Genomic DNA, 25,081 nt, shown 5'->3' with positions numbered 1-25,081 from the left:
CTAGTAATGACGATTAAAACGAAGCAGAGCAGACACCCGGGAAAACAACACTGAGTGATGAAAGGCTGCAACTACTTTAATGTCAGACCCACTAATTAGTAAATTATGGATTAAATAACCAGAAAACCTGAAAAGAACAATGAAAATCAGGATGAAAATATTGTTAAAAAGTAAAAAATACATTTCCCATATAACTGCTTAGTGTATTTCAATAAAAATTTACCAACCTTAGTTTTGTCATTTTTACACTGACTCCAAAACACAGAAACAGGGTAATATAACAGATCACTTCATTACGCTAGCCGTCCAATTAAGAACAGAAGTTGGTGTGAACAAAACCCTGCAGCCACAGTGGGTCCCCAGGACCGAGCTTGAGAACCACTGTTGTAGAGCCGGGGTCACCAACTCCGGTCCTGGAGGACCACCGTGGCTGCAGGTTTTCATTCTAACCCTTTTTTAAATGAGTGCCCTGTTTGTGCTGCTAATTAAATTCTTGCGAATTCATTTTAATTGACTTATTTTTTAAGATTTGTTCCCCTGAATTTCTTCATTGTTCCTCTGAATTGCTTCATTTCTTTCCTTAAATGGCACCTAAACAGAAATGAAATGTGAAGTGAGGGAGCCAACAGAGGACCAACTAAGTCAGGCCCTCAAACTCCAACCAATTTCACTCCAACCAGTTGCTTCATCATTTGTTGTTAATTAAACCCGATCTTTAATTCCATGGCTTGTTGGTCCGCTCAATATTTCAATAGCAGACATTTCTGAAATTGTCGATTTTCTCTTTTCTAAGAGTGCGATTAAAATGTTTTGTGGACCTGAGCAGATCAGCATTCCTGAGACCTTCATCTTTCTTTCAGATATTGTGTGATGGACACCAGTTGTTTTGGCTCATTTTGTATCTCATTATTGTTTGGCAGCTAATTAAGGAAAAAGAAACTGTCTTCAAGAGCAAGTCAATTAAATAATTAGCAGCAAAAACAGGTCACTCATTAAGAAAAGGGTTAGAATGAAAACCTGCAGCCATGGTGGTCCACCAGGACCGGAGTTGGCGTCCCCTGCTCTAGAACATTCGTAATGAACCATCAGGAACTATGGAAGGCCCTCCCATAAATAGGGTGGAGAGTAGTTCTTGGCAGTGATTAGCATGGGACCCCGCCCCTTGGGGAACCACCCACAAAACACATGGGACAAAATCAAAGTGCTTACCCATTACAATGGTGCTATGGAGCTTCATTGGTTCTGAAGAGCTTCTTTTTGTGAAGAACTTATTTATTTTATAAATGGCTTTTTTGCATCTATCCAGGGTTTTCGATTGGGATTTCCCCCTCTAGTGTGCATTTTTAGAAGTGCTTTGGGACTATCCGCAATGGGGGCTCTGATCAGGGCTCATGAGAGACTGAGCGAGGAGTCTGAGTGTCTGGGCTTGTGAGTGTCTTGATAAAAACCAACATCCAGGCCTTTAATGACCTCTTGGGCACAGCAGTGTGTCTGTCTGTCGGAGAGAGTGTCAGCCTCGTCGAGAAGTTTACTTACCTTGGCAATGACATTCATGTCTCTGGTGACTCTTCCTATGAAGTCATTAAATGGATTGGGAGACCATGGGGAGTCTTGAGGTAGCTGAAAAGGGGTGTGTGGAGCTCCCAATATCTCAGCAAAAGGACGAAGGTCCAAGTCTTTAGAGTCCCGGTGCTTCCTGTCTTGCTATATGGTTGTGAGACATGGACGCTATCCAGTGACCTGAGACAAAGACTGGACTCTTTCGGTACTGTGTTCCTTGTGTCAAATGAGCGGTTGGAGTCAAGAATGAGGCACATTACCTGCATTGTGAGGGAGCATAAGTTATGGTACCACGGCCATGTGACACCGTTACCCGAGGTTGATCCGGCCCGCAGGATCCTCATTGTTGGATCCTCAGGGACTATATATATCTATACTAGCAAAATACCCGCGCTTCGCAGCGGAGAAGTAGTGTGTTAAAGAGGTTATGAAAAAAAAAGGAAACATTTTAAAAATAACGTAACATGATTGTCAATGTAATTGTGTTGTCATTGTTATAAGTGTTGCTGTCTTTTATATATATATAGCAAAATACCCGCGCTTTGCAGCGGAGAAGTAGTGTGTTAAAGAGGTTATGTAACCATATATATATATACATATCTACATATACACATATCTACATATACATATATATACATATACACATATACATATATACATATATATACATTATATATATATATATATATATATATATATATATATATACATACACATATACAAATTTACATATCTACACATATATATATATATATATATATATATATATATATATATATATATAGATATAAATATAAATATAGACATACATATATACATACATACATTCACACACATATATATAGAGCAAAATACCCGCGCTTCGCAGCGGCGAAGTACTGCTTTAAAATTTTATATAATAAACTGAGGGAAATTATACCAATAATTATTTGTTAAGGATCTCTTTGTATACCATGTTGTCAGTTCGCCCCTCCGGTTGTAATATGACCAAGTTGTGCGCTGAGCTTACTCTTGAGCATGCAACATATACTTGGCCATGTGAAAAGCAAATCAAGAACAGCAAGACCGTGCCAACTGCGGAGCTCAGCTCGAGCGAAATGAATTGAATGAAATGAGGTGAATGGGAGGGGAGATGATCACGTGACTCCAACACCTGCCTTAACTCTCCATCCCTCCACAAACACACAAACACAGTCTCTCGGATCCCAACTCTCCTTTATATAAAGAGATAAATAGCAAAATACCCGCGCTTCGCAGCGGAGAAGTAGTGTGTTAAAGAGGTTATGAAAAAGAAAAGGAAACATTTTAAAAATAACGTAACATGATTGTCAATGTAATTGTGTTGTCATTGTTATGAGTGTTGCTGTCTTTTATATATATAATATGCACACACACACACATAAACATATATATACATATACATATATATATACATATCTACATATACACATATCTACATATACATACGTATATACACATCCACATAAACATATATATACATATACAAATTTACATATCTACATATATATATATATAGACATAGATATATACATACATACATTCACATATATATATATATATATATATATATATATATATATATATATATATATATATATATATATATACTGTATATATACATATCTACTTATTGGCTCCTGTATTTAGGATATGGCAGGTTGGATAATGGATGGATGGACATTTGTATGCATAGCCCTATTTGCCCATTTTCGTTTTTTTTCTTTCTTCAGTAATATTTCAGCAAACCCGGAGCTTGTCAGTTCAAATCCTGGTACTGACACCACTGTGTGACTGTGAGGAAGTCACTTCACCTGCCTGTGCTGCAAAAAAACAAAAGTAATGTAACAAATTGTACTTCAGATGTTGTAAGTTGGTGGAATAAAGGCATAAGTAAAATAGATAAATATGTATTATACACATAGGAACTATTCATTTATTTTCAGTTAAGTCATCTGCAGCAAACTTTTATAAATGAGGGTTTCTCCTTTTTAGATAGTGCAAACTGTTTCTTCTTCATTGATGTTTTCTCTTGGAGAGCTTTTTTCATTTCATTGAAAATGAAAGCAGCAGCTGCCAAAATATGTAGCTTTCTTATTAATTTTTCAACATTGTGTAAAATAAATGTATAAAGTAACATAAAAGGTTTAAATACTGGTTATTCTTTTACACTAAAATATTACTACAGAGATACAAAAAAAGTAAAATGGATATGTTCTTTTTCTTTAAGGAGATTAAATATTACTGAAGAAAGAAAAAAAAAAATTAAACAGCCAAATGGGGCTATGCATATGAACTTAAAAGGTTTAAATAAAACAGAAATATATATTTTATTTTTACTTGGTTAACTTGTGGAGGGTGTATCCTGTAGCAAAGCCCTAACTTTTTTCGTGAAAGCCCGTTTCAGTCAATAAGTCTTATGTGTGTGTTTATGTATGTGTGTATATATATGTAGATATGTGTACATGTAGATATGTATATATATGTATATGTATATAAATGTTTATGTGTGTGTGTATATTATATATATAATATATATATATATATATATATATATATATATATATATATATATATATAAAAGACAGCAACACTTATAACAATGACAACACAATTACATTGACAATCATGTTGCGTTATTTTTAAAATGTTTCCTTTTTTTTTCATAACCTCTTTAACACAGTACTTCTCCGCTGCGAAGCGCGGGTATTTTGCTAGTATATATATATATATATATATATATATATATATATATATATATATATATACATACATATACACACATACATGCAGTTTCAATAACATAGAAATCAATATAAACATTAACATCATTATCATATGAGAATATGAAGTAATATATAAGAAGCACATTTCATATAAATATAAATTATTAAACAGTAAAATCTTCTTCTGTAATTTGCTACCGTGGCAATTTGTGTGTCTGTCCAGGATTTTAAATCACCTGGAGCTCGCAAAACCGTTTCACCTATTGACTTGAAATCTGGTACACATATAGTACGTCACGTCTGCTATCCGCTTTATGGGTGATGATTGTATTATTCTTTTTATCTTTATTTTATTTTATTGTAGAATCAACTCCTATCTGCGCACACCAGGGCGGCCGTGGGCGGATGCGTATGGTGTATTCACTCAATGTTATCGTGCATTGCGCTGTCACTGGTATTTTGATAAAAGAATTTGAACAACATATAAGAAGCGTATAAATTATTAAACAGTAAAACATTAACATTTAAGAAGTAAAGTTAGATTAAGTACTACTGCTGTGCCTTCGGGTATACCTCATTTTTTGTTTGCCCATTACATGCTTAAATGTATACATTTTTTGGTGTACCTACCCGAGAACACGCGACATATAACCGAGCGTGGGAGAAGCATGGATTTTAAACACGCGTTGAGTTCATCTGCTGGTCTCCCTCGTGGAATAACTGGTAATGTTTGACTAAAAATCTACAGCGAGTAAAACGACATTACCTCCTATTTTTTTTTTTACGATCTCTGAGATCTTGCTTTTTTCGGTTCAAGGCTTCATAAGCTCTTTTATGTTGTATGGTGTACTTATCCCAAACCATCATCTTTGAATGTTGCAAGACTTTCGCCTTGTATGTAGATCGGGGTAATTACATTCATTGCATTCCTAGTCTGAATCACAATCTGATTGTATGGGTGGTTACCTGGCACTGTAGGGTTGCCACCCGTCCTTTAAAATACGGAATCGTGCCGCATTTGAGAATGAAATTGCGCGTCCCGTTTTGAATCAATACTGGACGGGATTTGTCCCGTATTTTTTTTATCATTTTTTTTAAAGCAGCGTCTCATGCAAATCATCCCACACGCATTTTATGAAGATGCCTCCTTTCCTACTTTTGATTGGGTAATACTTGATGTCATCGTTAGTTTGATTGGTCTTTTTAACTGTCCAGTGAGGAGGGCGTGTCTTTTAAGTAGAGTCTGCAAAGTGTTGGCACTGAGATGTGGCGTCAGCGCCAGAGTTGAAGCCCCTAATGTTGCGGTCAGCAAGTCGGCTAACATCCGCCATGTGCCGTCTTTCAGTTGCGAGAAGCAGATCATAGAATGGTTGAAACTGTTGCCCCTAACGTTGCGCCACGGCGTGTGGTTCGTTTATACCTCGTGTCTTCTCATTAAACTTTTATCTCGCGAATATGTTATTGCAATCCGCAGCGGGAGCATTTCTATAAACTTAATTTAAACTTACGTTTTACACCGTGCTTTGTTTCCCTTATGAACATGCTTGTATGCTTCACTCGCTCCCTTCTCAATTGTTTAATTAATTTTTTGCTCTTCGCTGTTTGCGGCTCTTCCGTCATTTCCCCCTACTTCGTTCTTTTATCTCGCGAATATGTTATTGCAATCCTTAACGGGAGCGTTTCATTAAACTGATTGAAAATAGTTTTGCATTTACCTTTTTAGTAAAAGGCGAGCTTTTAAGCCTGAGAAATCACCCCGTAAATGCACACGTTTAATTGCACATGTGTTAATATGTATGGTTACACAGTATTAAAAGACAGTGAACAACGTCAGTTACCTTTGTTCCCGCGTTTGATAAAAGGCGAGCTTTTAAGCCTGAGAAATCACCCCGTAAATGCACACGTTTAATTGCACATGTGTTAATATGTATGCTTACACAGTATTAAAAGACAGTCAAAAATTAACGTCATTTACCTTCGTTCCCGCGTTTGACTCGTGCTGTAAGTCTCTTCCTTGTTTTTAGTTCACGTGATTACGTAGGAGGCGTGATGACGCGATACGTGACTCCGCCTCCTCCATTACAGTGTATGGACAAAAAATATGTTCCAGTTATGACCATTACGCGTAGAATTTCGAAATGAAACCTGCCTAACTTTTGTAAGTAAGCTGTAAGGAATGAGCCTGCCAAATTTCAGCCTTCCACCTACACGGGAAGTTCGAGAATTAGTGATGAGTGAGTCAGTCAGTCAGTCAATCAGTCAGACAGTCAGTCAGTCAGTGAGTCAGTGAGGGCTTTGCCTTTTATTAATATGTATATATATATATATATTATATTATATATTATATAAAGAAATCCTTCGACAATACAAGACTTTTTGGAAGAGAAGCCAGCAAGATGAGACTTTTGCCTTGAGATGTTTTCAAGTATATAAATAATAATAATATATATAATATATATATTATATATATATATATATATATATATATATATATATATATATATATATATATATATATATATATATATATATATACTGCAGTGGGTTGGCACCCTGCCCAGGATTGGTTCCTGCCTTGTGCCATGTGTTGGCTGGGATTGGCTCCAGCAGACCCCCGTGACCCTGTGTTCGGATTCAGCAGGTTGGAAAATGGATGGATGGATATAATATATATAAATATATATTAGCAGCTGGAGATCCACAAAGGGAGAGGATGAATCACTTATCATAAAGCAGATTTTATTCCTGAGCTTTCAACCCCTGCCAGCAGCTGTCATCAGACGATAATGCTTACACATACAGCAATCAAAGGTAATATATAGCAAAATTAGGTGGTTGGGGTTGTGGTAGGTCAGTGTGTGGGGGGTGGTAATGAGGTGGGGGTTGGGAGGAGTATTGGTGATAAAGTTTTATTTATTATGAGGATGTTCTTCTTCTTAAGTTTGCATATGCTGGGTTTATGTCCAAATGTCTGTTAATGGCATTTTCATTTGATAGCCAGGATTCAGCCAGCTGTCTGGCACTTTTAGTATTAGTACGTACAAACAGACAGACAGACGTTGGATTTTATATATAGAGAGATTTGTTGTTTGCACATATATGGGTTATTTTGGGTGGGTGGTGGGCAGCATAGGGATCATCACTGTTTTCCATCTTCTTGACCTTCTATCCATCCATCCATTTTCCAACCCGCTGAATCCGAACACAGGGTCACGGGGGTCTGCTGGAGCCAATCCCAGCCAACACAGGGCACAAGGCAGGAACCAATCCCGGGCAGGGTGCCAACCTACCGCAGCTTCTTGACCTTCTTTTTTGTATAATATATTTCACATTTGCTTATGGATGTTGCCTTATAGCTGTTTTTTATTATACTGTATATATTGCATTCGTCTGTTTGAACTGAACATTGCAGAACGGGACATATGGTGGGGCACTGCAGGGTGCAGTATTGGCCTATCCTGTTTATCAGTTGCCTTCCAGTTAGGAAGGTGAGCGGTGGCGATCGGCCCATTTCAGCATTTCGGGGAGGATACGTCACTGCTCATCAGTGAAATATTACTGTGGGTCATGTATACTCCTGTGACCTGAAGGTATTTTGGTCAATAATGTCAGTTAAAATGTGTTTTTTTTTTATGTGTTTAAATTTTTCTTTTCCATTGTCTGCAACAGAGAATGGCATGTGGTGTTGATCAATAATCCCATCTGACAAAGTATGACACTGTAAATGGAGGTCTCACTGAGCTCTTCTTCTTACTCTCTTTGCAGAAAGCAGATGTTGCTGTCGCTCCCCTCACCATCACCTTAGTGCGAGAAGAGGTCATCGACTTCTCCAAACCCTTCATGAGCCTGGGGATTTCAATCATGATTAAAAAGCCACAGAAGTCAAAGCCAGGGGTGTTTTCCTTCTTGGACCCCTTAGCGTACGAAATCTGGATGTGCATCGTTTTCGCCTACATTGGTGTCAGCGTTGTGCTGTTCCTGGTGAGCCGCTTCAGCCCATACGAGTGGCACTCGGAGGAGATCGAGGAAGGAAGGGACCAGCAGCAGCAGCCAATACAGCAACAGCCAAATCAAGAACAGACCAACGAGTTTGGGATATTCAACAGCCTTTGGTTCTCTTTGGGCGCGTTTATGCAGCAAGGATGTGATATTTCACCGAGGTGAGTTATCCTCTTCTGTTTTTTGGAGATATTCAGTAATGTGTTATAAACTGTAGGTAATGTAATGTTTTATAAACACTGCTGGATAGAAGAGAGAGAAAATGTAGCATGACTTATAAAAATAGGGATTTTCGTGTGTGAAGATAGAGAGAGATAGACACGAGGGGGGGGGTCATGAATGGATGCCTTATGTTTTATGTTATTTATGTATCTACTCTCTATATATAAAATCCTAAACTTAAAACAATTATATGTGATGTTTTTCCATCCATCCATCCATCCTCTTCCGCTTATCTGAGGTCGGGTCGAGGGGGCAGCAGCTTAAGCAGAGCTACCCAGACTTCCCTCTCCCCGGCCACTTCTTCTAGCTCTTCCGGGAGAATCCCGAGGCGTGCCCAGGCTAGCCAGGAGACATAGTCCCTCCAGCGTGTCCTGGGTCTTCCCTGGGGCCCCTTCCCGGTAAGACATGCCCGGAACACCTCACCAGGGAGGCATCCAGGAGGCATCCTGATCAGATGCCCGAGCCACCTCATCTAACTCCTCTCGATGCGGAGGAGCAGCGGCTCTACTCTGAGCCCCTCCCGGATGACTGAGCTTCTCACCCTATCTTTAAGGGAGAGCCCAGACACCCTGTGGAGGAAACTCATTTCAGCCACTTGTATTCGCGATCTCGTTCTTTCGGTCACTACCCATAGCTCATGACCATAGGTGAGGGTAGGAACATAGATCGACTGGTAAATTGAGAGCTTCGCCTTGCGGCTCAGCTCCTTTTTCACCACGACAGACCGATGTAAAGCCTGCATCACTGCGGATGCCGGACCGATCCGCCTGTCGATCTCACGCTCCATTCTTCCCTCACTCGTGAACAAGATCCCGAGATACTTGAACTCCTCCACTTGAGGCAGGATCTCGCTCCCAACCCTGAGAGGGCACTCCACCCTTTTCCGGCTAAGGACCATGGTCTCTGATTTGGAGGTGCTGATTCCCATCCCAGTCGCTTCACACTCGGCTGCGAACCGATCCAGAGAGAGCTGAAGATCACGGCCTGATGAAGCAAACAGGACAACATCATCTGCAAAAAGCAGTGACCTAATCCTGAGTCCACCAAACCGGACCCCCTCAACACCCTGGCTGTGCCTAGAAATTCTGTCCATAAAGGTTTTGAACAGAATCGGTGACAAAGGGCAACCTTGGTGGAGTCCAACTCTCACTGGAAACGGGTTTGACTTACTGCCGGCAATGCGGACCAAGCTCTGGCACCGATCGCACAGGGACCGAACAGCCCTTATCAGGGGGTCCGGTACCCCATACTCTCTGAGTACTCCCCACAGGATTCCCCGAGGGACACGGTTAAACGCCTTTTCCAAGTCCACAAAACACATGTAGACTGGTTGGGCAAACTCCCATGCATCCTCTAGGACCCTGCTAAGGGTGTAGAGCTGGTCCACTGTTCCGCGACTAGCACGAAAACCACACTGTTCCTCCTGAATCTGAGGTTCGACTATCCGACGGACCCTCCTGTCCAGAACCCCCGAATAGACTTTTCCCGGGAGGCTGAGGAGTGTGATCCCTCTGTAGTTGGAACACACCCTCCGGTCCCCCTTCTTAAAGAGGGGGACCACCACCCCAGTCTGCCAATCCAGAGGCACTGTCCCTGATGTCCATGCGATGTTGCAGAGACGTGTCAACCAAGAGAGCCCTACAACATCCAGAGCCTTGAGGAACTCCGGGCATATCTCATCCACCCCGGGGCCCTGCCACCAAGAAGTTTTTTGACCACCTCGGTGACCTCAGTCCCAGAGATGCGGGAGCCCACCTCCGAGTCCCCAGGCTCTGCTTCCTCATTGGAAGGCATGTTAGTGGGATTGATGAGGTCTTCGAAGTACTCCTCCCACCAACCCATAACGTCCCGAGTCGAGGTCAGCAGCGCACCATCCCCACCATATACAGTGTTGACACTGCACTGCTTCCCCCTCCTGAGACGCCGGATGGTGGACCAGAATCTCCTCGAAGTCATCCGAAAGTTGTTCTCCATGGCCTCCCCAAACTCCTCCCATGCCCGAGTTTTTGCCTCAGCAACCACCTTGGCCTGCCGGTACCTATTAGCTGCCTCCAGAGTCCCACAGGACAAAAGTGACCGGTAGGACTCCTCCTTCAGCTTGACAGCATCCCTCACCGCCGGTGTCCGCCAACGGGTTCGGAGATTGCCGCCACGACAGGCACCGACCACCTTAAGGCCACAGCTCCGGTCAGCCGTCTCAACAATAGAGGCACGGAACATGGCCCATTCGGACTCAATATCCCCCACCTCCCTCGGGACATGGTCGAAGTTCTGCCGGAGGTGGGAGTTGAAGCTACTTCTGACAGGGGGCTCTGCCAGATGTTCCCAGCAGACCCTCACAACACGTTTGGGCCTACCAGGCCTGACCGGCATCCTCCCCCACCATCGAAGCCAACTCACCATCAGGTGGTGATCAGTTGACAGCTCCGCCCCTCTCTTCACCCGAGTGTCCAAGACATGTGGCCGCAAGTCCGACGACACGACCACAAAGTCGATCATCGAACTGAGGCCTAGGGTGTCCTGGTGCCAAGTGCACATATGAACACCCCTATGCTTGAACATGGTGTTCGTTATGGACAATCCGTGATGAGCACAGAAGTCCAATAACAAAACACCGCTCGGGTTCAGATCGGGGGGGCCATTCCTCCCAATCACGCCCTTCCAGGTCTCACTGTCATTGCCCACATGAGCATTGAAGTCTCCCAGCAGTACGAGGGAGTCCCCAGAAGGTATGCCCTCTAGCACCCTCTCCAGGGACTCCAAAAAGGGTGGGTACTCCGAACTGCTGTTCGGTGCATACGCACAAACAACAGTTAGGACCCGTCCCCCCACCCGAAGGCGAAGGGAGGCTACCCTCTCGTCCACCGGGGTAAACCCCAATGTGCAGGCTCCAAGTCGGGGGGCAATAAGTATACCCACACCGGCTCGGCACCTCTCACCGGGGGCAACTCCAGAGTGGTACAGAGTCCAGCCCCTCTCAAAGAGATTGGTTCCAGAGTCCAAGCTGTGCGTCGAGGTGTATATCTAGCCTGAACCTCTCGACCTTGCGCACTAGCTCAGGCTCCTTCCCCTTCAGAGAGGTGACATTCCACGTCCCAAGAGCCAGCTTCTGTAGCCGAGGATCGGACCGCCAAGGTCCCCGTCTTCGGCCACCACCCAACTCACACTGCACCAGACCTCCTTGGTCCCTCCCATAGGTGGTGAGCCCATGTGATGTTTTTATGTTACATTTTTTGTCACGCTTTAAATCAAGCGTATTTTAAAACCTACATATAGTATATATGTTTGGTATCATTCTTTTCTGAATTTATCAAACTTTAATGTGATGTTGTTAGATTTTCATATTCTTATTCCGTTTTTAAATTATATACTAACAAATATCAAGAAATCACGTCCTGCTGGACGAGACTTTGTACCAAGACATTTAACCACACCTGGGGCCGGAAAAAAAGACAAAGAGTAGGACAGCAGCTGTATAGGCTTTTAAATGTTTGAAGCGGCGTGCGAGATACAGATCACGTGACACGGCAACAGCAGCAAACCAGCAGCTGATCGAGCAAAGAGGAGGTAAAAAAAAAACTGTACAGTGAACCCTTGACTTACGAACTCAATTCGTTCGCGAGGGCTGGTTGTAACTCAAGTTGGTTGTAAGTCAAGACTATTTTGCCCATAAGAAATAATGGAAATACCCATAATGCGTTCCGAACCGCCCACAGCAACACTTACTTAACCTTTTCATAATAAAAAAGGGTTGTATAATGTGCATAATTTACCAAAACACCAATAATTTTTTCTAATGTACTAACCAAAAAGTTATAAAAAGTGCCTAGCCTACCAGAAACAACAATTTCATACTGTACTCACCATTTAATTTGACATCTTTGGGCTGCAGGAAGGGAGGAGGAGGAGAATGAAACGGAAGGTGGTTATCGTTTGGAAGGAGCCTCCTTATACAAATCTTTTCTTTGTAAAATTGTCGAGATGGTGGATTTCGACATGCTGTACATATTAGTGAGATCGGACACACGAACACCACTCTCATATTTCCACACAATTTCCTTCTTCGTTTCGATTGTGATCGCTTTCTTTACCTTTGTTACCTTCTCTTCCTTCCTTAGCAATTATCGAAAAAAATGATATAAATCACTGCACTGACCGAAATTACGTCCACAAATACATGTATCTGGGCTCCGACTGACGCTTACAAACGCTCTCGGCTGTTTGTTTACAATCGCGCAAGCGGATACACGTGATCGCATTCGAGTTGTAACGCAAGATGTTGGTCGTAAATCAAAACAAAAATTTTGGTCGTAAATCAAGTTGTTCACATGTCAGGCCGGTCGTATATCAAGGGTCGACTGTATTTGTTTCCCATTGTGTCACCGATTAAGAGGGGGTTGCGGAGGAGCGACCGCGTCTCCTTGGTGTGCGTTCAGCCCACCTCTTCACAACGGGAGCGACAGAGACGCAAAATGGCTGGCGCATAGCACAGGCTGGGGGAGTTGGCGAGCGAAGTGAGCAGGGGGCGAACTCCCTAGTATATACTGTATATATATTGTAAAAGGAAACACAGAGACCAAGATTAAGGGTTGGGGATTCTGTCCCCGTATACTGTAAATCTCTTTGCACGTAATGAATACGATCAGTCATGGATTACACACAAAAGACAACCAGTAGGGAGAATTTGGACATTTTATGAGGTGGGAATGGAAATGGGAATGCTGGGAAACAGGATGTTTGTGACAATATCTATCTATCTATCTATCTGTCTATCTATCTATCTATCTATCTATCTATCTATCTATCTATCTATCTATCTATCTATCTATCTATCTATCTATCTATCTATCTATCTATATATCTATCTATCCCACAAGCGTTACCTGGTAGGTAACCACCCATACAATCAGATTGTGACACAGACTACGAATGCCGTGAATGTAATTACCCCGATCTACATGCTATCAAATAAACGAACCACACGCCGTGGCGCAACGTTAGGGGCATCGCCTCTGACGCTGACGTCCGAGGTTCGATTCCCGAGAGGGAGTGCAGTGGAGTGTGTACACCTGATGAGCCCAGAATGAGGGCGAAACACGTGTCGCGTACTCTTTGCATTATTTGACAGTAAAACTATTTCAACCATTCTATGATCTGCTTCTCACAACTGAGGGTACCGTGGCGAATGTTAGCAGACTTGCTGGCTAACCACAAACGTTAGGTAACCACCCATACAATCAGACTGTAACATAGACTACGAATGCCATGAATATATATATATATATATACATATACAGTATATATATATATATATATATATATATATATATATATATATATATATATATATATACACAATACAATACAATACAGTTTATTTTTGTATAGCCCAAAATCACACAGGAAGTGCCGCAATGGGCTTTAACAGGCCCTGCCTCTTGACAGCCCCCCAGCCTCAACTCTCTAAGAAGACAAGGAAAAACTCCCAAAAAAAACCTAGTAGGGAAAAATGGAAGAAACCTTGGGAAAGGCAGTTCAAAGAGAGACCCCTTTATATATATATATATATTAGTCACGATACCTATAAAAATTAAGGGTAATAAAATAATCAAGAACTATTTGCTATCACTTGCCCTATGTGTACCTTCCTCTGTATTTGTGTGTGTGATCGACTCTTCTCCGGTGCTCCATCTCTCAAGTGTGTTCCCGTAAAGCAAGCTTCTCAGACGTCATCATTATTCTTGAGGCACCTTTCTCATCTCCTGTCCGGTTTCATGTCTGCCATTTTTTAAGGTGATGCTTTAAGTGCCTTTACTCCTCCTTGTGCATCTTAGACTTGCACTTCCTCTTTCATCGTATTACCAATGCCAAACTGACCAATCAGATTGCCCTGAGGGACTGGACACACAGACCTTAGTGTTTTATTATATAGTAGATTCCCAGATCCGTACGTCCCCAGCTTCTCTTCTGTTTTGAGTTTTATATTCATATATTGTATACACTGTAAATCTCTCTCTATTAACACTGTCATAAGACTTAGTGATTATTATGACTTTTACATTGTGGATTGCATGATTAATAATAGTAGTACTAGGGTGTTGTACCGTGTTAGCCATTATGAATGTAGAGAAAAGCCAAGCAAAATGACACCTTTTATAGGCTAACTAGAAAGATTACAATATGCAAGCTTTCGAGGCAACTCAGGCCCCTTCTTCAGGCAAGATGTAATCAAGGGGCCTGAGTTGCCTCGAAAGCTTGCATATTGTAATCTTTCTAGTTAGCCAATAAAAGGTGTCATTTTGCTTGGCTTTTCTCTACATGATTAATAATAAAAATATAATAGTAATAAGAATATTATTCATTCTCCTACAAGTAGTCAACACCTTGAATTAATATTTCACGTTACATCCTTGAACAGGGTGAAATAACGATGTACCACACAATTTTACTAATGCCATATTTTAACTTTCTAAGCTGCTTCAGTTTGATGACATTTTAGCAGCAGAATAGAAAATCTGCAGAGTTTTTACTTGAAGTCATTTCTGCCTCTGAGGCAAAGGTGACACATGTCAGTTCTGTGTCTGTAGTCTTTTAATTTCAAATAGGTCAACTGAATCAGCTTCCTTTCTCACCACCAGCGTAAAAGTGCAGCAATCCTTTTAAGATGGTTTAGTTTCAGAACGTCACTGATTCAGATGCTTTATTGTATTACACTTAAAATCTGGAATTAGTGTATGGCACAAAACAAGACTAACATTAAATGTGCCTATATGTTTTGGTCTTATTTTATCATTTGCAAATGCATCCAGGTCAGTCACGTATGTATTGGTATTGATTGTTTTAATTTCCTTTATGTAGTGATGGTTAACATTTTCTTTTTATGGGAAAAATCCTGCATTGTTGATTTAAGACACATCCATCCACCATGAAACCAGCATAATCAGATTCATATTATAATGAAAATCTGTGCTTCTGTGTAAGATAGATAGATAGATAGATAGATAGATAGATAGATAGATAGATAGATAGATAGATAGATAGATAGATAGATAGATAGATAGATGTGAAAGGCACTATATGATAGATAGATAGATAGATAGATAGATAGATAGATAGATAGATAGATAGATAGATAGATAGATAGATAGATAGATAGATAGATAGATAGATAGATAGATGTGAAAGGCACTATATGATAGATAGATAGATAGATAGATAGATAGATAGATAGATAGATAGATAGATAGATAGATAGATAGATAGATAGATAGATAGATGTGAAAGGCACTATATGATAGATAGATAGATAGATAGATAGATAGATAGATAGATAGATAGATAGATAGATAGATAGATAGATAGATAGATAGATAGATAGATAGATAGATAGATGTAAAAGGCACTATATAATAGATAGATAGATAGATAGATAGATAGATAGATAGATAGATAGATAGATAGATAGATAGATAGATAGATAGATAGATAGATAGATACAGTGGTGTGAAAAACTATTTGCCCCCTTTCTGATTTCTTATTCTTTTGCATGTTTGTCACACAAAATGTTTCTGATCATCAAACACATTTAACCATTAGTCAAATATAACACAAGTAAACACAAAATGCAGTTTTTAAATGATGGTTTTTATTATTTAGGCAGAAAAAAAAATCCAAACCTACATGGCCCTGTGTGAAAAAGTAATTGCCCCCTTGTTAAAAAATAACCTAACTGTGGTGTATCACACCTGAGTTCAATTTCCGTAGCCACCCCCAGGCCTGATTACTGCCACACCTGTTTCAATCAAGAAATCATTTAAATAGGAGCTGCCTGACACAGAGAAGTAGACCAAAAGCACCTCAAAAGCTAGACATCATGCCAAGATCCAAAGAAATTCAGGAACAAATGAGAACAGAAGTAATTGAGATCTATCAGTCTGGTAAAGGTTATAAAGCCATTTCTAAAGCTTTGGGACTCCAGCGAACCACAGTGAGAGCCATTATCCAGAAATGGCAAAAACATGGAACAGTGGTGAACCTTCCCAGGAGTGGCCGGCCGACCAAAATTACCCCAAGAGCGCAGAGACGACTCATCCGAGAGGTCACAAAAGACCCCAGGACAACATCTAAAGAACTGCAGGCCTCACTTGCTTCAATTAAGGTCAGTGTTCACGACTCCACCATAAGAAAGAGACTGGGCAAAAACGGCCTGCATGGCAGATGTCCAAGACGCAAACCACTGTTAAGCAAAAAGAACATTAGGGCTCGTCTCAATTTTGCTAAGAAACATCTCAATGATTGCCAAGACTTTTGGGAAAATACCTTGTGGACTGATGAGACAAAAGTTGAACTTTTTGGAAGGCAAATGTCCCTTTACATCTGGCGTAAAAGGAACACAGCATTTCAGAAAAAGAACATCATACCAACAGTAAAATATGGTGGTGGTAGTGTGATGGTCTGGGGTTGTTTTGCTGCTTCAGGACCTGGAAGGCTTGCTGTGATAGATGGAACCATGAATTCTACTGTCTACCAAAAAATCCTGAAGGAGAATGTCCGGCCATCTGTTCGTCAACTCAAGCTGAAGCGATCTTGGGTGCTGCAACAGGACAATGACCCAAAACACACCAGCAAATCCACCTCTCAATGGCTGAAGAAAAACAAAATGAAGACTTTGGAGTGGCCTAGTCAAAGTCCTGACCTGAATCCAATTGAGATGCTATGGCATGACCTTAAAAAGGCGGTTCATGCTAGAAAACCCTCAAATAAAGCTGAATTACAACAATTTTGCAAAGATGAGTGGGCCAAAATTCCTCCAGAGCGCTGTAAAAGACTCATTGCAAGTTATCGCAAACGCTTGATTGCAGTTATTGCTGCTAAGGGTGGCCCAACCAGTTATTAGGTTCAGGGGGCAATTACTTTTTCACACAGGGCCATGTAGGTTTGGATTTTTTTTTCTCCCTAAATAATAAAAACCACCATTTACAAACTGCATTTTGTGTTTACTTGTGTTATATTTGACTAATGGTTAAATGTGTTTGATGATCAGAAACATTTTGTGTGACAAACATGCAAAAGAATAAGAAATCAGGAAGGGGGCAAATAGTTTTTCACACCACTGTAGATAGATAGATAGATAGATAGATAGATAGATAGATAGATAGATAGATAGATAGATAGATAGATAGATAGATAGATAGATGTGAAAGGCACTATATGATAGATAGATAGATAGATAGATAGATAGATAGATAGATAGATAGATAGATAGATAGATAGATAGATAGATAGATAGATAGATAGATAGATAGATAGATAGATAGATAGATGTGAAAGGCACTATACAACAGATAGATAGATTTGCCTTTCACATGATAGTCTGTCATTTTCTTTCTGATCTCCTCATTTCACCCTCTGCTTTACTTTCTCTTTTCCATGTTTAGTCTGTGGGACAAACTCAAGAAAACAGCGAGTTTGACAAATCAATCAAATCCAGTTATTTAGGGTCTTTTCTAAGAGTCCCAACAAATGTGTCCAGGCCAATTTAGAATATCTTTGTAGATGAAGCCACACTTGATGTCTTGTCACTCTTGCTTTGCTTTACTCGATGACAGGTCAAAGGTGTGCAGGCTGTAAGAAGTCAGGACAGAGGCCGTTGGTGTTTTTGGGGCGCCCCAAGGCAAACCCCATGTAACTGAATATATTAATTCAAGCACATGAAAATACACAGAATAGTCTTCTCAGACGTGAGTCCTTCTTGAGAAAAGGTTTTCTGGTCATATGGCAGCCAGGCAGTACGAGGCAAGTCCAGGTGGACAGACATGTGACGTTGGTGGAGGAGAATTGCCAATCATCTGGTTTACAGAGAGGCCGTTATCACACAGCGCCACCCCACGGATTGGTGGAGATTTACTACCACCTGAGCCATTAAGCTGTCTACCATGAGCAGACATACACACACACGTGACAAGGTACACAGGGGGACAATTGCTTTTCACGTTGTCCTTTTCATGAGGCATACGGCAAGAGGACCAACAAAGTTCTCCACGTCTGTATTGTTATTTCACATGAACAAATCATGCCATGCAATGCAATGACGAGCTCATATTAACGTTATGCTCAGAATTCTGTTAGAGTTACTCCTGTTCAAAATTCTCATTTTAATTGAAAAAGTCAACATATACAAAACTCAATTAAATCAAATAAATTAAACTGAAAAAATTAAGTCAATGAACAGCCGTGCATTTCTATTAAACAATTGTATTGAGGACTGCTATTAGTTTATAGAACTGCATTTAATAAGACAACAATAAAGGTCACATGAATAATGCCTGTTTCTGGATTAATAACTTGAGTTTTTAATTGACTGCCTTACTACGGAGTACGACTATTAATAATGTAGAAGAAAACATTATATCATAATCTGTGCTAATGAAGAATAATGGCATAAATTAACAGGCAGAGTTTTATTGTAAGTTTGATTTACCGGATCCTTGTCTTGTCAAAGTTAAACATATTTTTAATGGAGTAAAGGAAATAAAAAAAGAACATTAACTGTCAAAATGTATTGAGGCTAATTTATTAATAATACTCATGGAGTGAGGAAAGGCAAGAATATTATAAATGTTAATTGCTTCTGTAAAATCATGAAAGCCACTCAGATGTGCTCACTAACAAACCTTTTACATCTGCTATGCCTTAAAAACTGCTTTTATTGTAATTAAAACAATTTGAGGGTTATAAATGCATATTGTAGATAAATAATGAAATGCACCATATAATAAAAAGAGTGGAGGATGAGTGACTGATCAAGTCCACAGAAAAGTTGGGGTCCCAACCTGGCCACCAACATTAGCAGCCAAAGCAAAAAGGGTTTCAGTAACAAATTAAGCAGGTGCTCGATGGAGTCAACAAGGAGAAAGCAAACAAAAGAAGTCTGTGCTGAGGGGTCTCTCTGCCTTATGGTAGACTCAGGTCAAGACTGAGGTGCCTCCTTCTGGGCTGCGGGGCATCCCAGAGTGATGAGGGTGGGGTCAGTCCCACTCATGGGGCATCTTCTTGGATCTGCTGAGGGAAGAAACAAAAGGGTCAGTGACAGTGCCCCCTCTCATCCTGGGGTGGTATCACATACCTGATCTGAGACAATGACGTGATCCACTGACATGCACGGGTGGCAACAGATAAGCTGAACTTGACCAAAAATTTGTCACTGCCCTTGTATGAAGTGACACATACAAAAATTAAGAGGTAACACATTTAAAAATTAGTCACTGTCCGTGTAAGACGTGACACATACATAAAATGGTCACCACCTGTGTAAGTCATGACACATATAGAAATTAGTTAGCAGCTGTAGAAGAGGTGACACATATGAAATTAGTCATCGACCATGTAAGAGGTGGACCATTCTAAAAAAAGACACCACCCCTAAGAAGTGACAGATTCAAAAATTAGTCACAGGACGCATAAGAGGTGACCACAGACAGATATTAGCCACCGCCCGTGTAAGAGGTGGAGTGATGAGTAGTAACGGTGTGCCCTTTAGACAATCACTGCTGATCGTCAAAGTGGAGTAATGACAGTTTCTTACACAGCCTATGGTGACCAACTGTGACACACCTTTCAAACAATATGTGACCCATTCCCATATAATGCAATGATGACTCTTGACCTTTCATGACCAAAAGACAGCAACATGACCCATATGTTATCTATCTATCTAATAGTGCCTTTCATATCTATCTATCTATCTATCTATCTATCTATCTATCTATCTATCTATCTATCTATCTATCTATCTATCTATCTATCTATCTATCTATCTATTATATAGTGCCTTTCATATCTATCTATCTATCTGTCTATCTATCTATCTATCTATCTATCTATCTATCTATTATATAGTGCCTTTCATATCCATCCATCAATTTTCCAACCCGCTATATTCCTAACTACAGGGTCACGGGGGTCTGCTGGAGCCAATCCCAGCCAACACAGGGCACAAGGCAGGAACCAATCCCAGGCAGGGTGCCAACCCACCGCAGGGCCTTTCATATCTATCTATCTATCTATCTATCTATCTATCTATCTATCTATCTATCTATCTATCTATCTATCTATCTATCTATCTATCTATAATATACAGTGCATGCGAAAAGTATTCACAGTGCATCACTTTTTCCACATTTTGTTATGTTACAGCCTTATTCCAAAATGGATTAAATTAATTTTTTTCCTCAGAATTCAACGTGAAAAAAGTTTACTTGAGATTTTTGCAAATTTATTAAAAATAAAAAAACTGAGAAATCCCATGTACATAAGTATTCACAGCCTTTGCTCAATACTTTGTCGATGCACCTTTGGCAGCAATTCCAGCCTCAAGTCTTTTTGAATATGATGCCACAAGCTTGGCACACCTATCCTTGGCCAGTTTCGCCCATTCCTCTTTGCAGCACCTCTCCAGCTCCATCAGGTTGGATGGGAAGCGTCGGTGCACAGCCATTTTAAGATCTCTCCAGAGATGTTCAATCGGATTCAAGTCTGGGCTCTGGCTGGGCCACTCAAGGACATTCACAGAGTTGTCCTGAAGCCACTCCTTTGATATCTTGGCTGTGTGCTTAGGGTCGTTGTCCTGCTGAAAGATGAACCGTCGCCCCAGTCTGAGGTCAAGAGCGCTCTGGAGCAGGTTTTCATCCAGGATGTCTCTGTACATTGCTGCAGTCATCTTTCCCTTTATCCTGACTAGTCTCCCAGTCCTTGCCGCTGAAACACATCCCCACGGCATGATGCTGCCACCATCATGCTTCACTGTAGGGATGGTATTGGCCTGGTGATGAGCGGTGCCTGGTTTCCTCCAAACGTGACGCCTGGCATTCACACCAAAGAGTTCAATCTTTGTCTCATCAGACCAGAGAATTTTCTTTCTCATGGTCTGAGAGTCCTTCAGGTGCCTTTTGGCAAACTCCAGGCAGGCTGCCATGTGCCTTTTACTAAGGAGTTGCTTCCGTCTGGCCACTCTACCATACAGGCCTGATTGGTGGATTGCTGCAGAGATGGTTGTCCTTCTGGAAGGTTCTCCTCTCTCCACAGAGGACCTCTGGAGCTCTGACAGAGTGACCATCGGGTTGTTGGTCACCTCCCTGACTAAGGCCCTTCTCCCCTGATCACTCAGTTTAGATGGTCGGCCAGTTCAAGGAAGAGTCCTGGTGGTTTCAAACTTCTTCCACTTACGGATGATGGAGGCCACTGTGCTCATTGGGACCTTCAAAGCAGCAGAAATTTTTCTGTAACCTTCCCCAGATTTGTGCCTCGAGACAATCCTGTCTCGGAGGTCTACAAACAATTCCTTTGACTTCATGCTTGGTTTGTGCTCTGACATGAACTGTCAACTATGGGACCTTCTATAGACAGGTGTGTGCCTTTCCAAATCATGTCCAGTCAACTGAATTTACCACAGGTGGACTCCAATGAAGCTGCAGAAACATCTCAAGGATGATCAGGGGAAACAGGATGGACCTGAGCTCAATTTGGAGCTTCATGACAAAGGCTGTGAATACTTATGTACATGTGGTGTCTCAATTTTTTTATTTTTAATAAATTTGCAAAAACATCAAGTGAACTTTTTTCACGTTGTCATTATGGGGTGTTGTGTGTAGAATTCTGAGGAAAAAAATGAATTTAATCCATTTTGGAATAAGGCTGTAAAATAACAAAATGTGGAAAAAGTGATGCGCTGTGAATACTTTCCGGATGCACTGTAGTACATTTCATATTATCTATCTATCTATCTATCTATCTATCTATCTATCTATCTATCTATCTATCTATCTATCTATCTATCTATCTATCTATCTATCTATCTATCTATCTGTCTATCTATCTATCTATCTATCTATCTATCTATCACATGAATGAACTGACTGGTGAGTTCTGGACCCAGACAGCCGTTTGTTAAATCCTGACAGCAGTGTGTGACGTGCCATCGTGCCGCAGTTTTCTTCTGCCAGGCCACATATGTTTGCTGTCAGCATCGTATTCCTCCAAACAGCTGGAAAGCAGCTTACTTCACATTTACTAAAGTGAGTTATTTTGTTTTATATTCACTTATGTTGTTTAATTTAGCACCACTGGGAAAAGCCAAACATTTAGCCGAGAGGATGACCAGGCTTGTTATTCCACTCGTCAGAACTCCATCTGTGAACGTGTCAGCAGTTCATTTATGCAAATGCTGGAAACCTCATGATTGCTTTCAATCAGAAGCAGACTGTAATTACTCGAAATATTCTTTCAATTCAATCTGAATGAATGCACTTTCATTAGCATGTCCAGGGCACTGCATTCGCAATTATAATATAGAAACAAACTGTACATGTGTACACAGAAATATACTATAGCAATATATGCATATTTGCATATTTCTTTTCAGTCATTTAGGCACTTAAGACAATGAAATATTGATAAATGGAATTAAAAAGTGTTTTCTATTTCATCCAAGCAAAGACCAGCTGGCATAAATTCTCAGAGAGATGCAAAGTTGGACTTACTCTTAGGAGTAAAAGCATTTTATCAGTTTTTCTGATTCATAAACACTTCCTACGTTCTTCACGATTTAGGATCGCTAGGACAGGGGTGTCCAACTACAGTCCTGGTGGGCCGCAGTGGCTGCAGGTTTTCACTCTAACTATCTTCTTAATCAATGAGCCGTTTTTACTGCTGATTGACTTGTTTTGCCTTCATTTTAATTGACGTGACTCAGACCCCTTAGTTGTTTTTTTTCCTTAATGAGCAGCCAAACAATAATGAGATACAAAAGAAGCCACCACGTGACTAGCTCACCTGAAAATAAAGAAAGGTGAAGGTCTCAGTCATGTTGGGCTGCTCAGGTCACCAAAACATCTTGAGGTGGTCTTAGAAAAAACAGAAAATCAACAGCCTGCTATGGCCGAATGAGAGCAACAAGTCCTGATATTCAATAACGGCAAGAATTGGCTTCTCATTAAGAGACTGGTTGGAATGAAATTGGCTGGAGTTTGACATAGCTGGTCATCTGTTGGCTCGTTTCACATCTCATTTCTGTCTGACTACGATTTAATAAAGAAACAAATCAATTTAGAGGACCAAACCCTTAAAAACAGGAATGGAAATGAAGGTCCTCATGCAAAATCCACCTCAAAGATGTGATGGAAATGCTTAAGGTAGAAGCGCGCTGAACATCTAAATTGGCAAAATTGACGCCCTTACAGCTTGGATGTTTTCAGGTGTCCGTACAGTCCAAGGATGGCCTGGAGATTTTCTGTTCAATGTTGTACCCTTCCATCTAAATTTAGCCACCCACTGAAGAACTGTCTTCCGATTTGGGACGTCACCGTTGGGAGGAATGTTGAAGTGCTTTCAGAAGGCGCATTGCGTTGTGTAGTGATGATGGATTCGTTGTTTTTGAAGAACACTTTGACCAAGTGGACCAAGGCATGTTGCCGACTGAAAACTACAAAAGATCGTCCTGTCAAAGGACCCCCCCCACCCCAACCCATTTGGCTGCCTCTATGCCCTTGAGAAATGTAGTAATTCATTATGGCTCACCCTGTACATGGCGTGTATTGGAAGGAGGAAATGCAAACAGATTCAAATGGGTCTCTGATTAGTTGCCTTTATGGCCTCATGGTGTCTAAATGCTGATCTGTTACATGGACAGTGGGCCACAAAGTTTGTGAACCCTTCAGAATTTTCCATATTCCTGTGGGATCCTGAAGTGGGTCATCGTATGGTGGGTGCAGCGGAGCACTGTATCAGTGCATGGTCCCAACCTCAAGCCTCAAGCTTAAATATGATCTTCAGACATCAGCAGATGTTCATACAAGTCCGAAAAGTAGATATGGAGAGCCCAGCTAAACAAGTGAGGCACAAATATCATACTTGGCCATTTATTTATTGAGGAAACTCACCCAGTATGACAAATCTGTGAGAGGCAAAAGTAGACGATTTGAAGGTGAGATTTGAGTCAGTTGTCGTCAATCAATGTCATGCTTGTCAATCCATGTGATGACAATCAGGTGTGAATGGACACCCTGTAGCGGTCCGGTGCTGCTCAGATTCACACCGTCGATGGGACACTGATTTATTAATTATTTCAGTGGGGATTCCAGGAACGTCCCCAGCCTTAGTCCGACTTCCAAATATAAACAACAAAAATCGGACAACCATCACCTTCCCCTTCGGCGACACAAATATTAACACAACAATCAATCCTGACAATAAACACTCACGACAATATTCTTATCACAGTTCCAAAAGATGAAATGCTATAGTGTACAGATGATGATGACGATCCTGGGGACAGCTTCCATAATAATTGAATTAAACAGTCCTACCGGTAGTCCTGAGCGCTGAGGGGGGAGATTTGCTGGAGCGCTCCCTCCGAAGACGCATGACGACTAATCCACCACTATTCACACGACAGGCAGGCTCGAGACAGTCCATTCATCCTTGTAAGAAATGATCCTGGGTAGAAATGACTTCACAGTGGGATACACAGAAACACAAACCTTCTACTTGCCCCTTTTCAA

At 41.0% G+C, this 25,081-nt stretch overlaps 1 protein-coding gene across 1 annotated transcript in view; it reads left to right on the top strand.

Annotated features, from left to right (window-relative positions):
- The window catches only part of gria1a (glutamate receptor, ionotropic, AMPA 1a), a 421,062-nt gene that overhangs the window by 346,502 nt on the left and 49,479 nt on the right, over positions 1 to 25,081 (top strand). Inside the window, 1 exon segment of the mRNA XM_028813093.2 lies at positions 8,070 to 8,464. Within this exon segment, the coding sequence (XP_028668926.2) occupies positions 8,070 to 8,464 (395 nt within the window).

Source organism: Erpetoichthys calabaricus, chromosome 11 (genome assembly GCF_900747795.2).
Source record: "Erpetoichthys calabaricus chromosome 11, fErpCal1.3, whole genome shotgun sequence".
Classification (NCBI taxonomy): domain Eukaryota; kingdom Metazoa; phylum Chordata; class Cladistia; order Polypteriformes; family Polypteridae; genus Erpetoichthys; species Erpetoichthys calabaricus.
The sequence above is the reverse complement of the archived record's forward strand: the minus strand, read 5'-3'. Positions and strand labels throughout refer to the sequence as shown.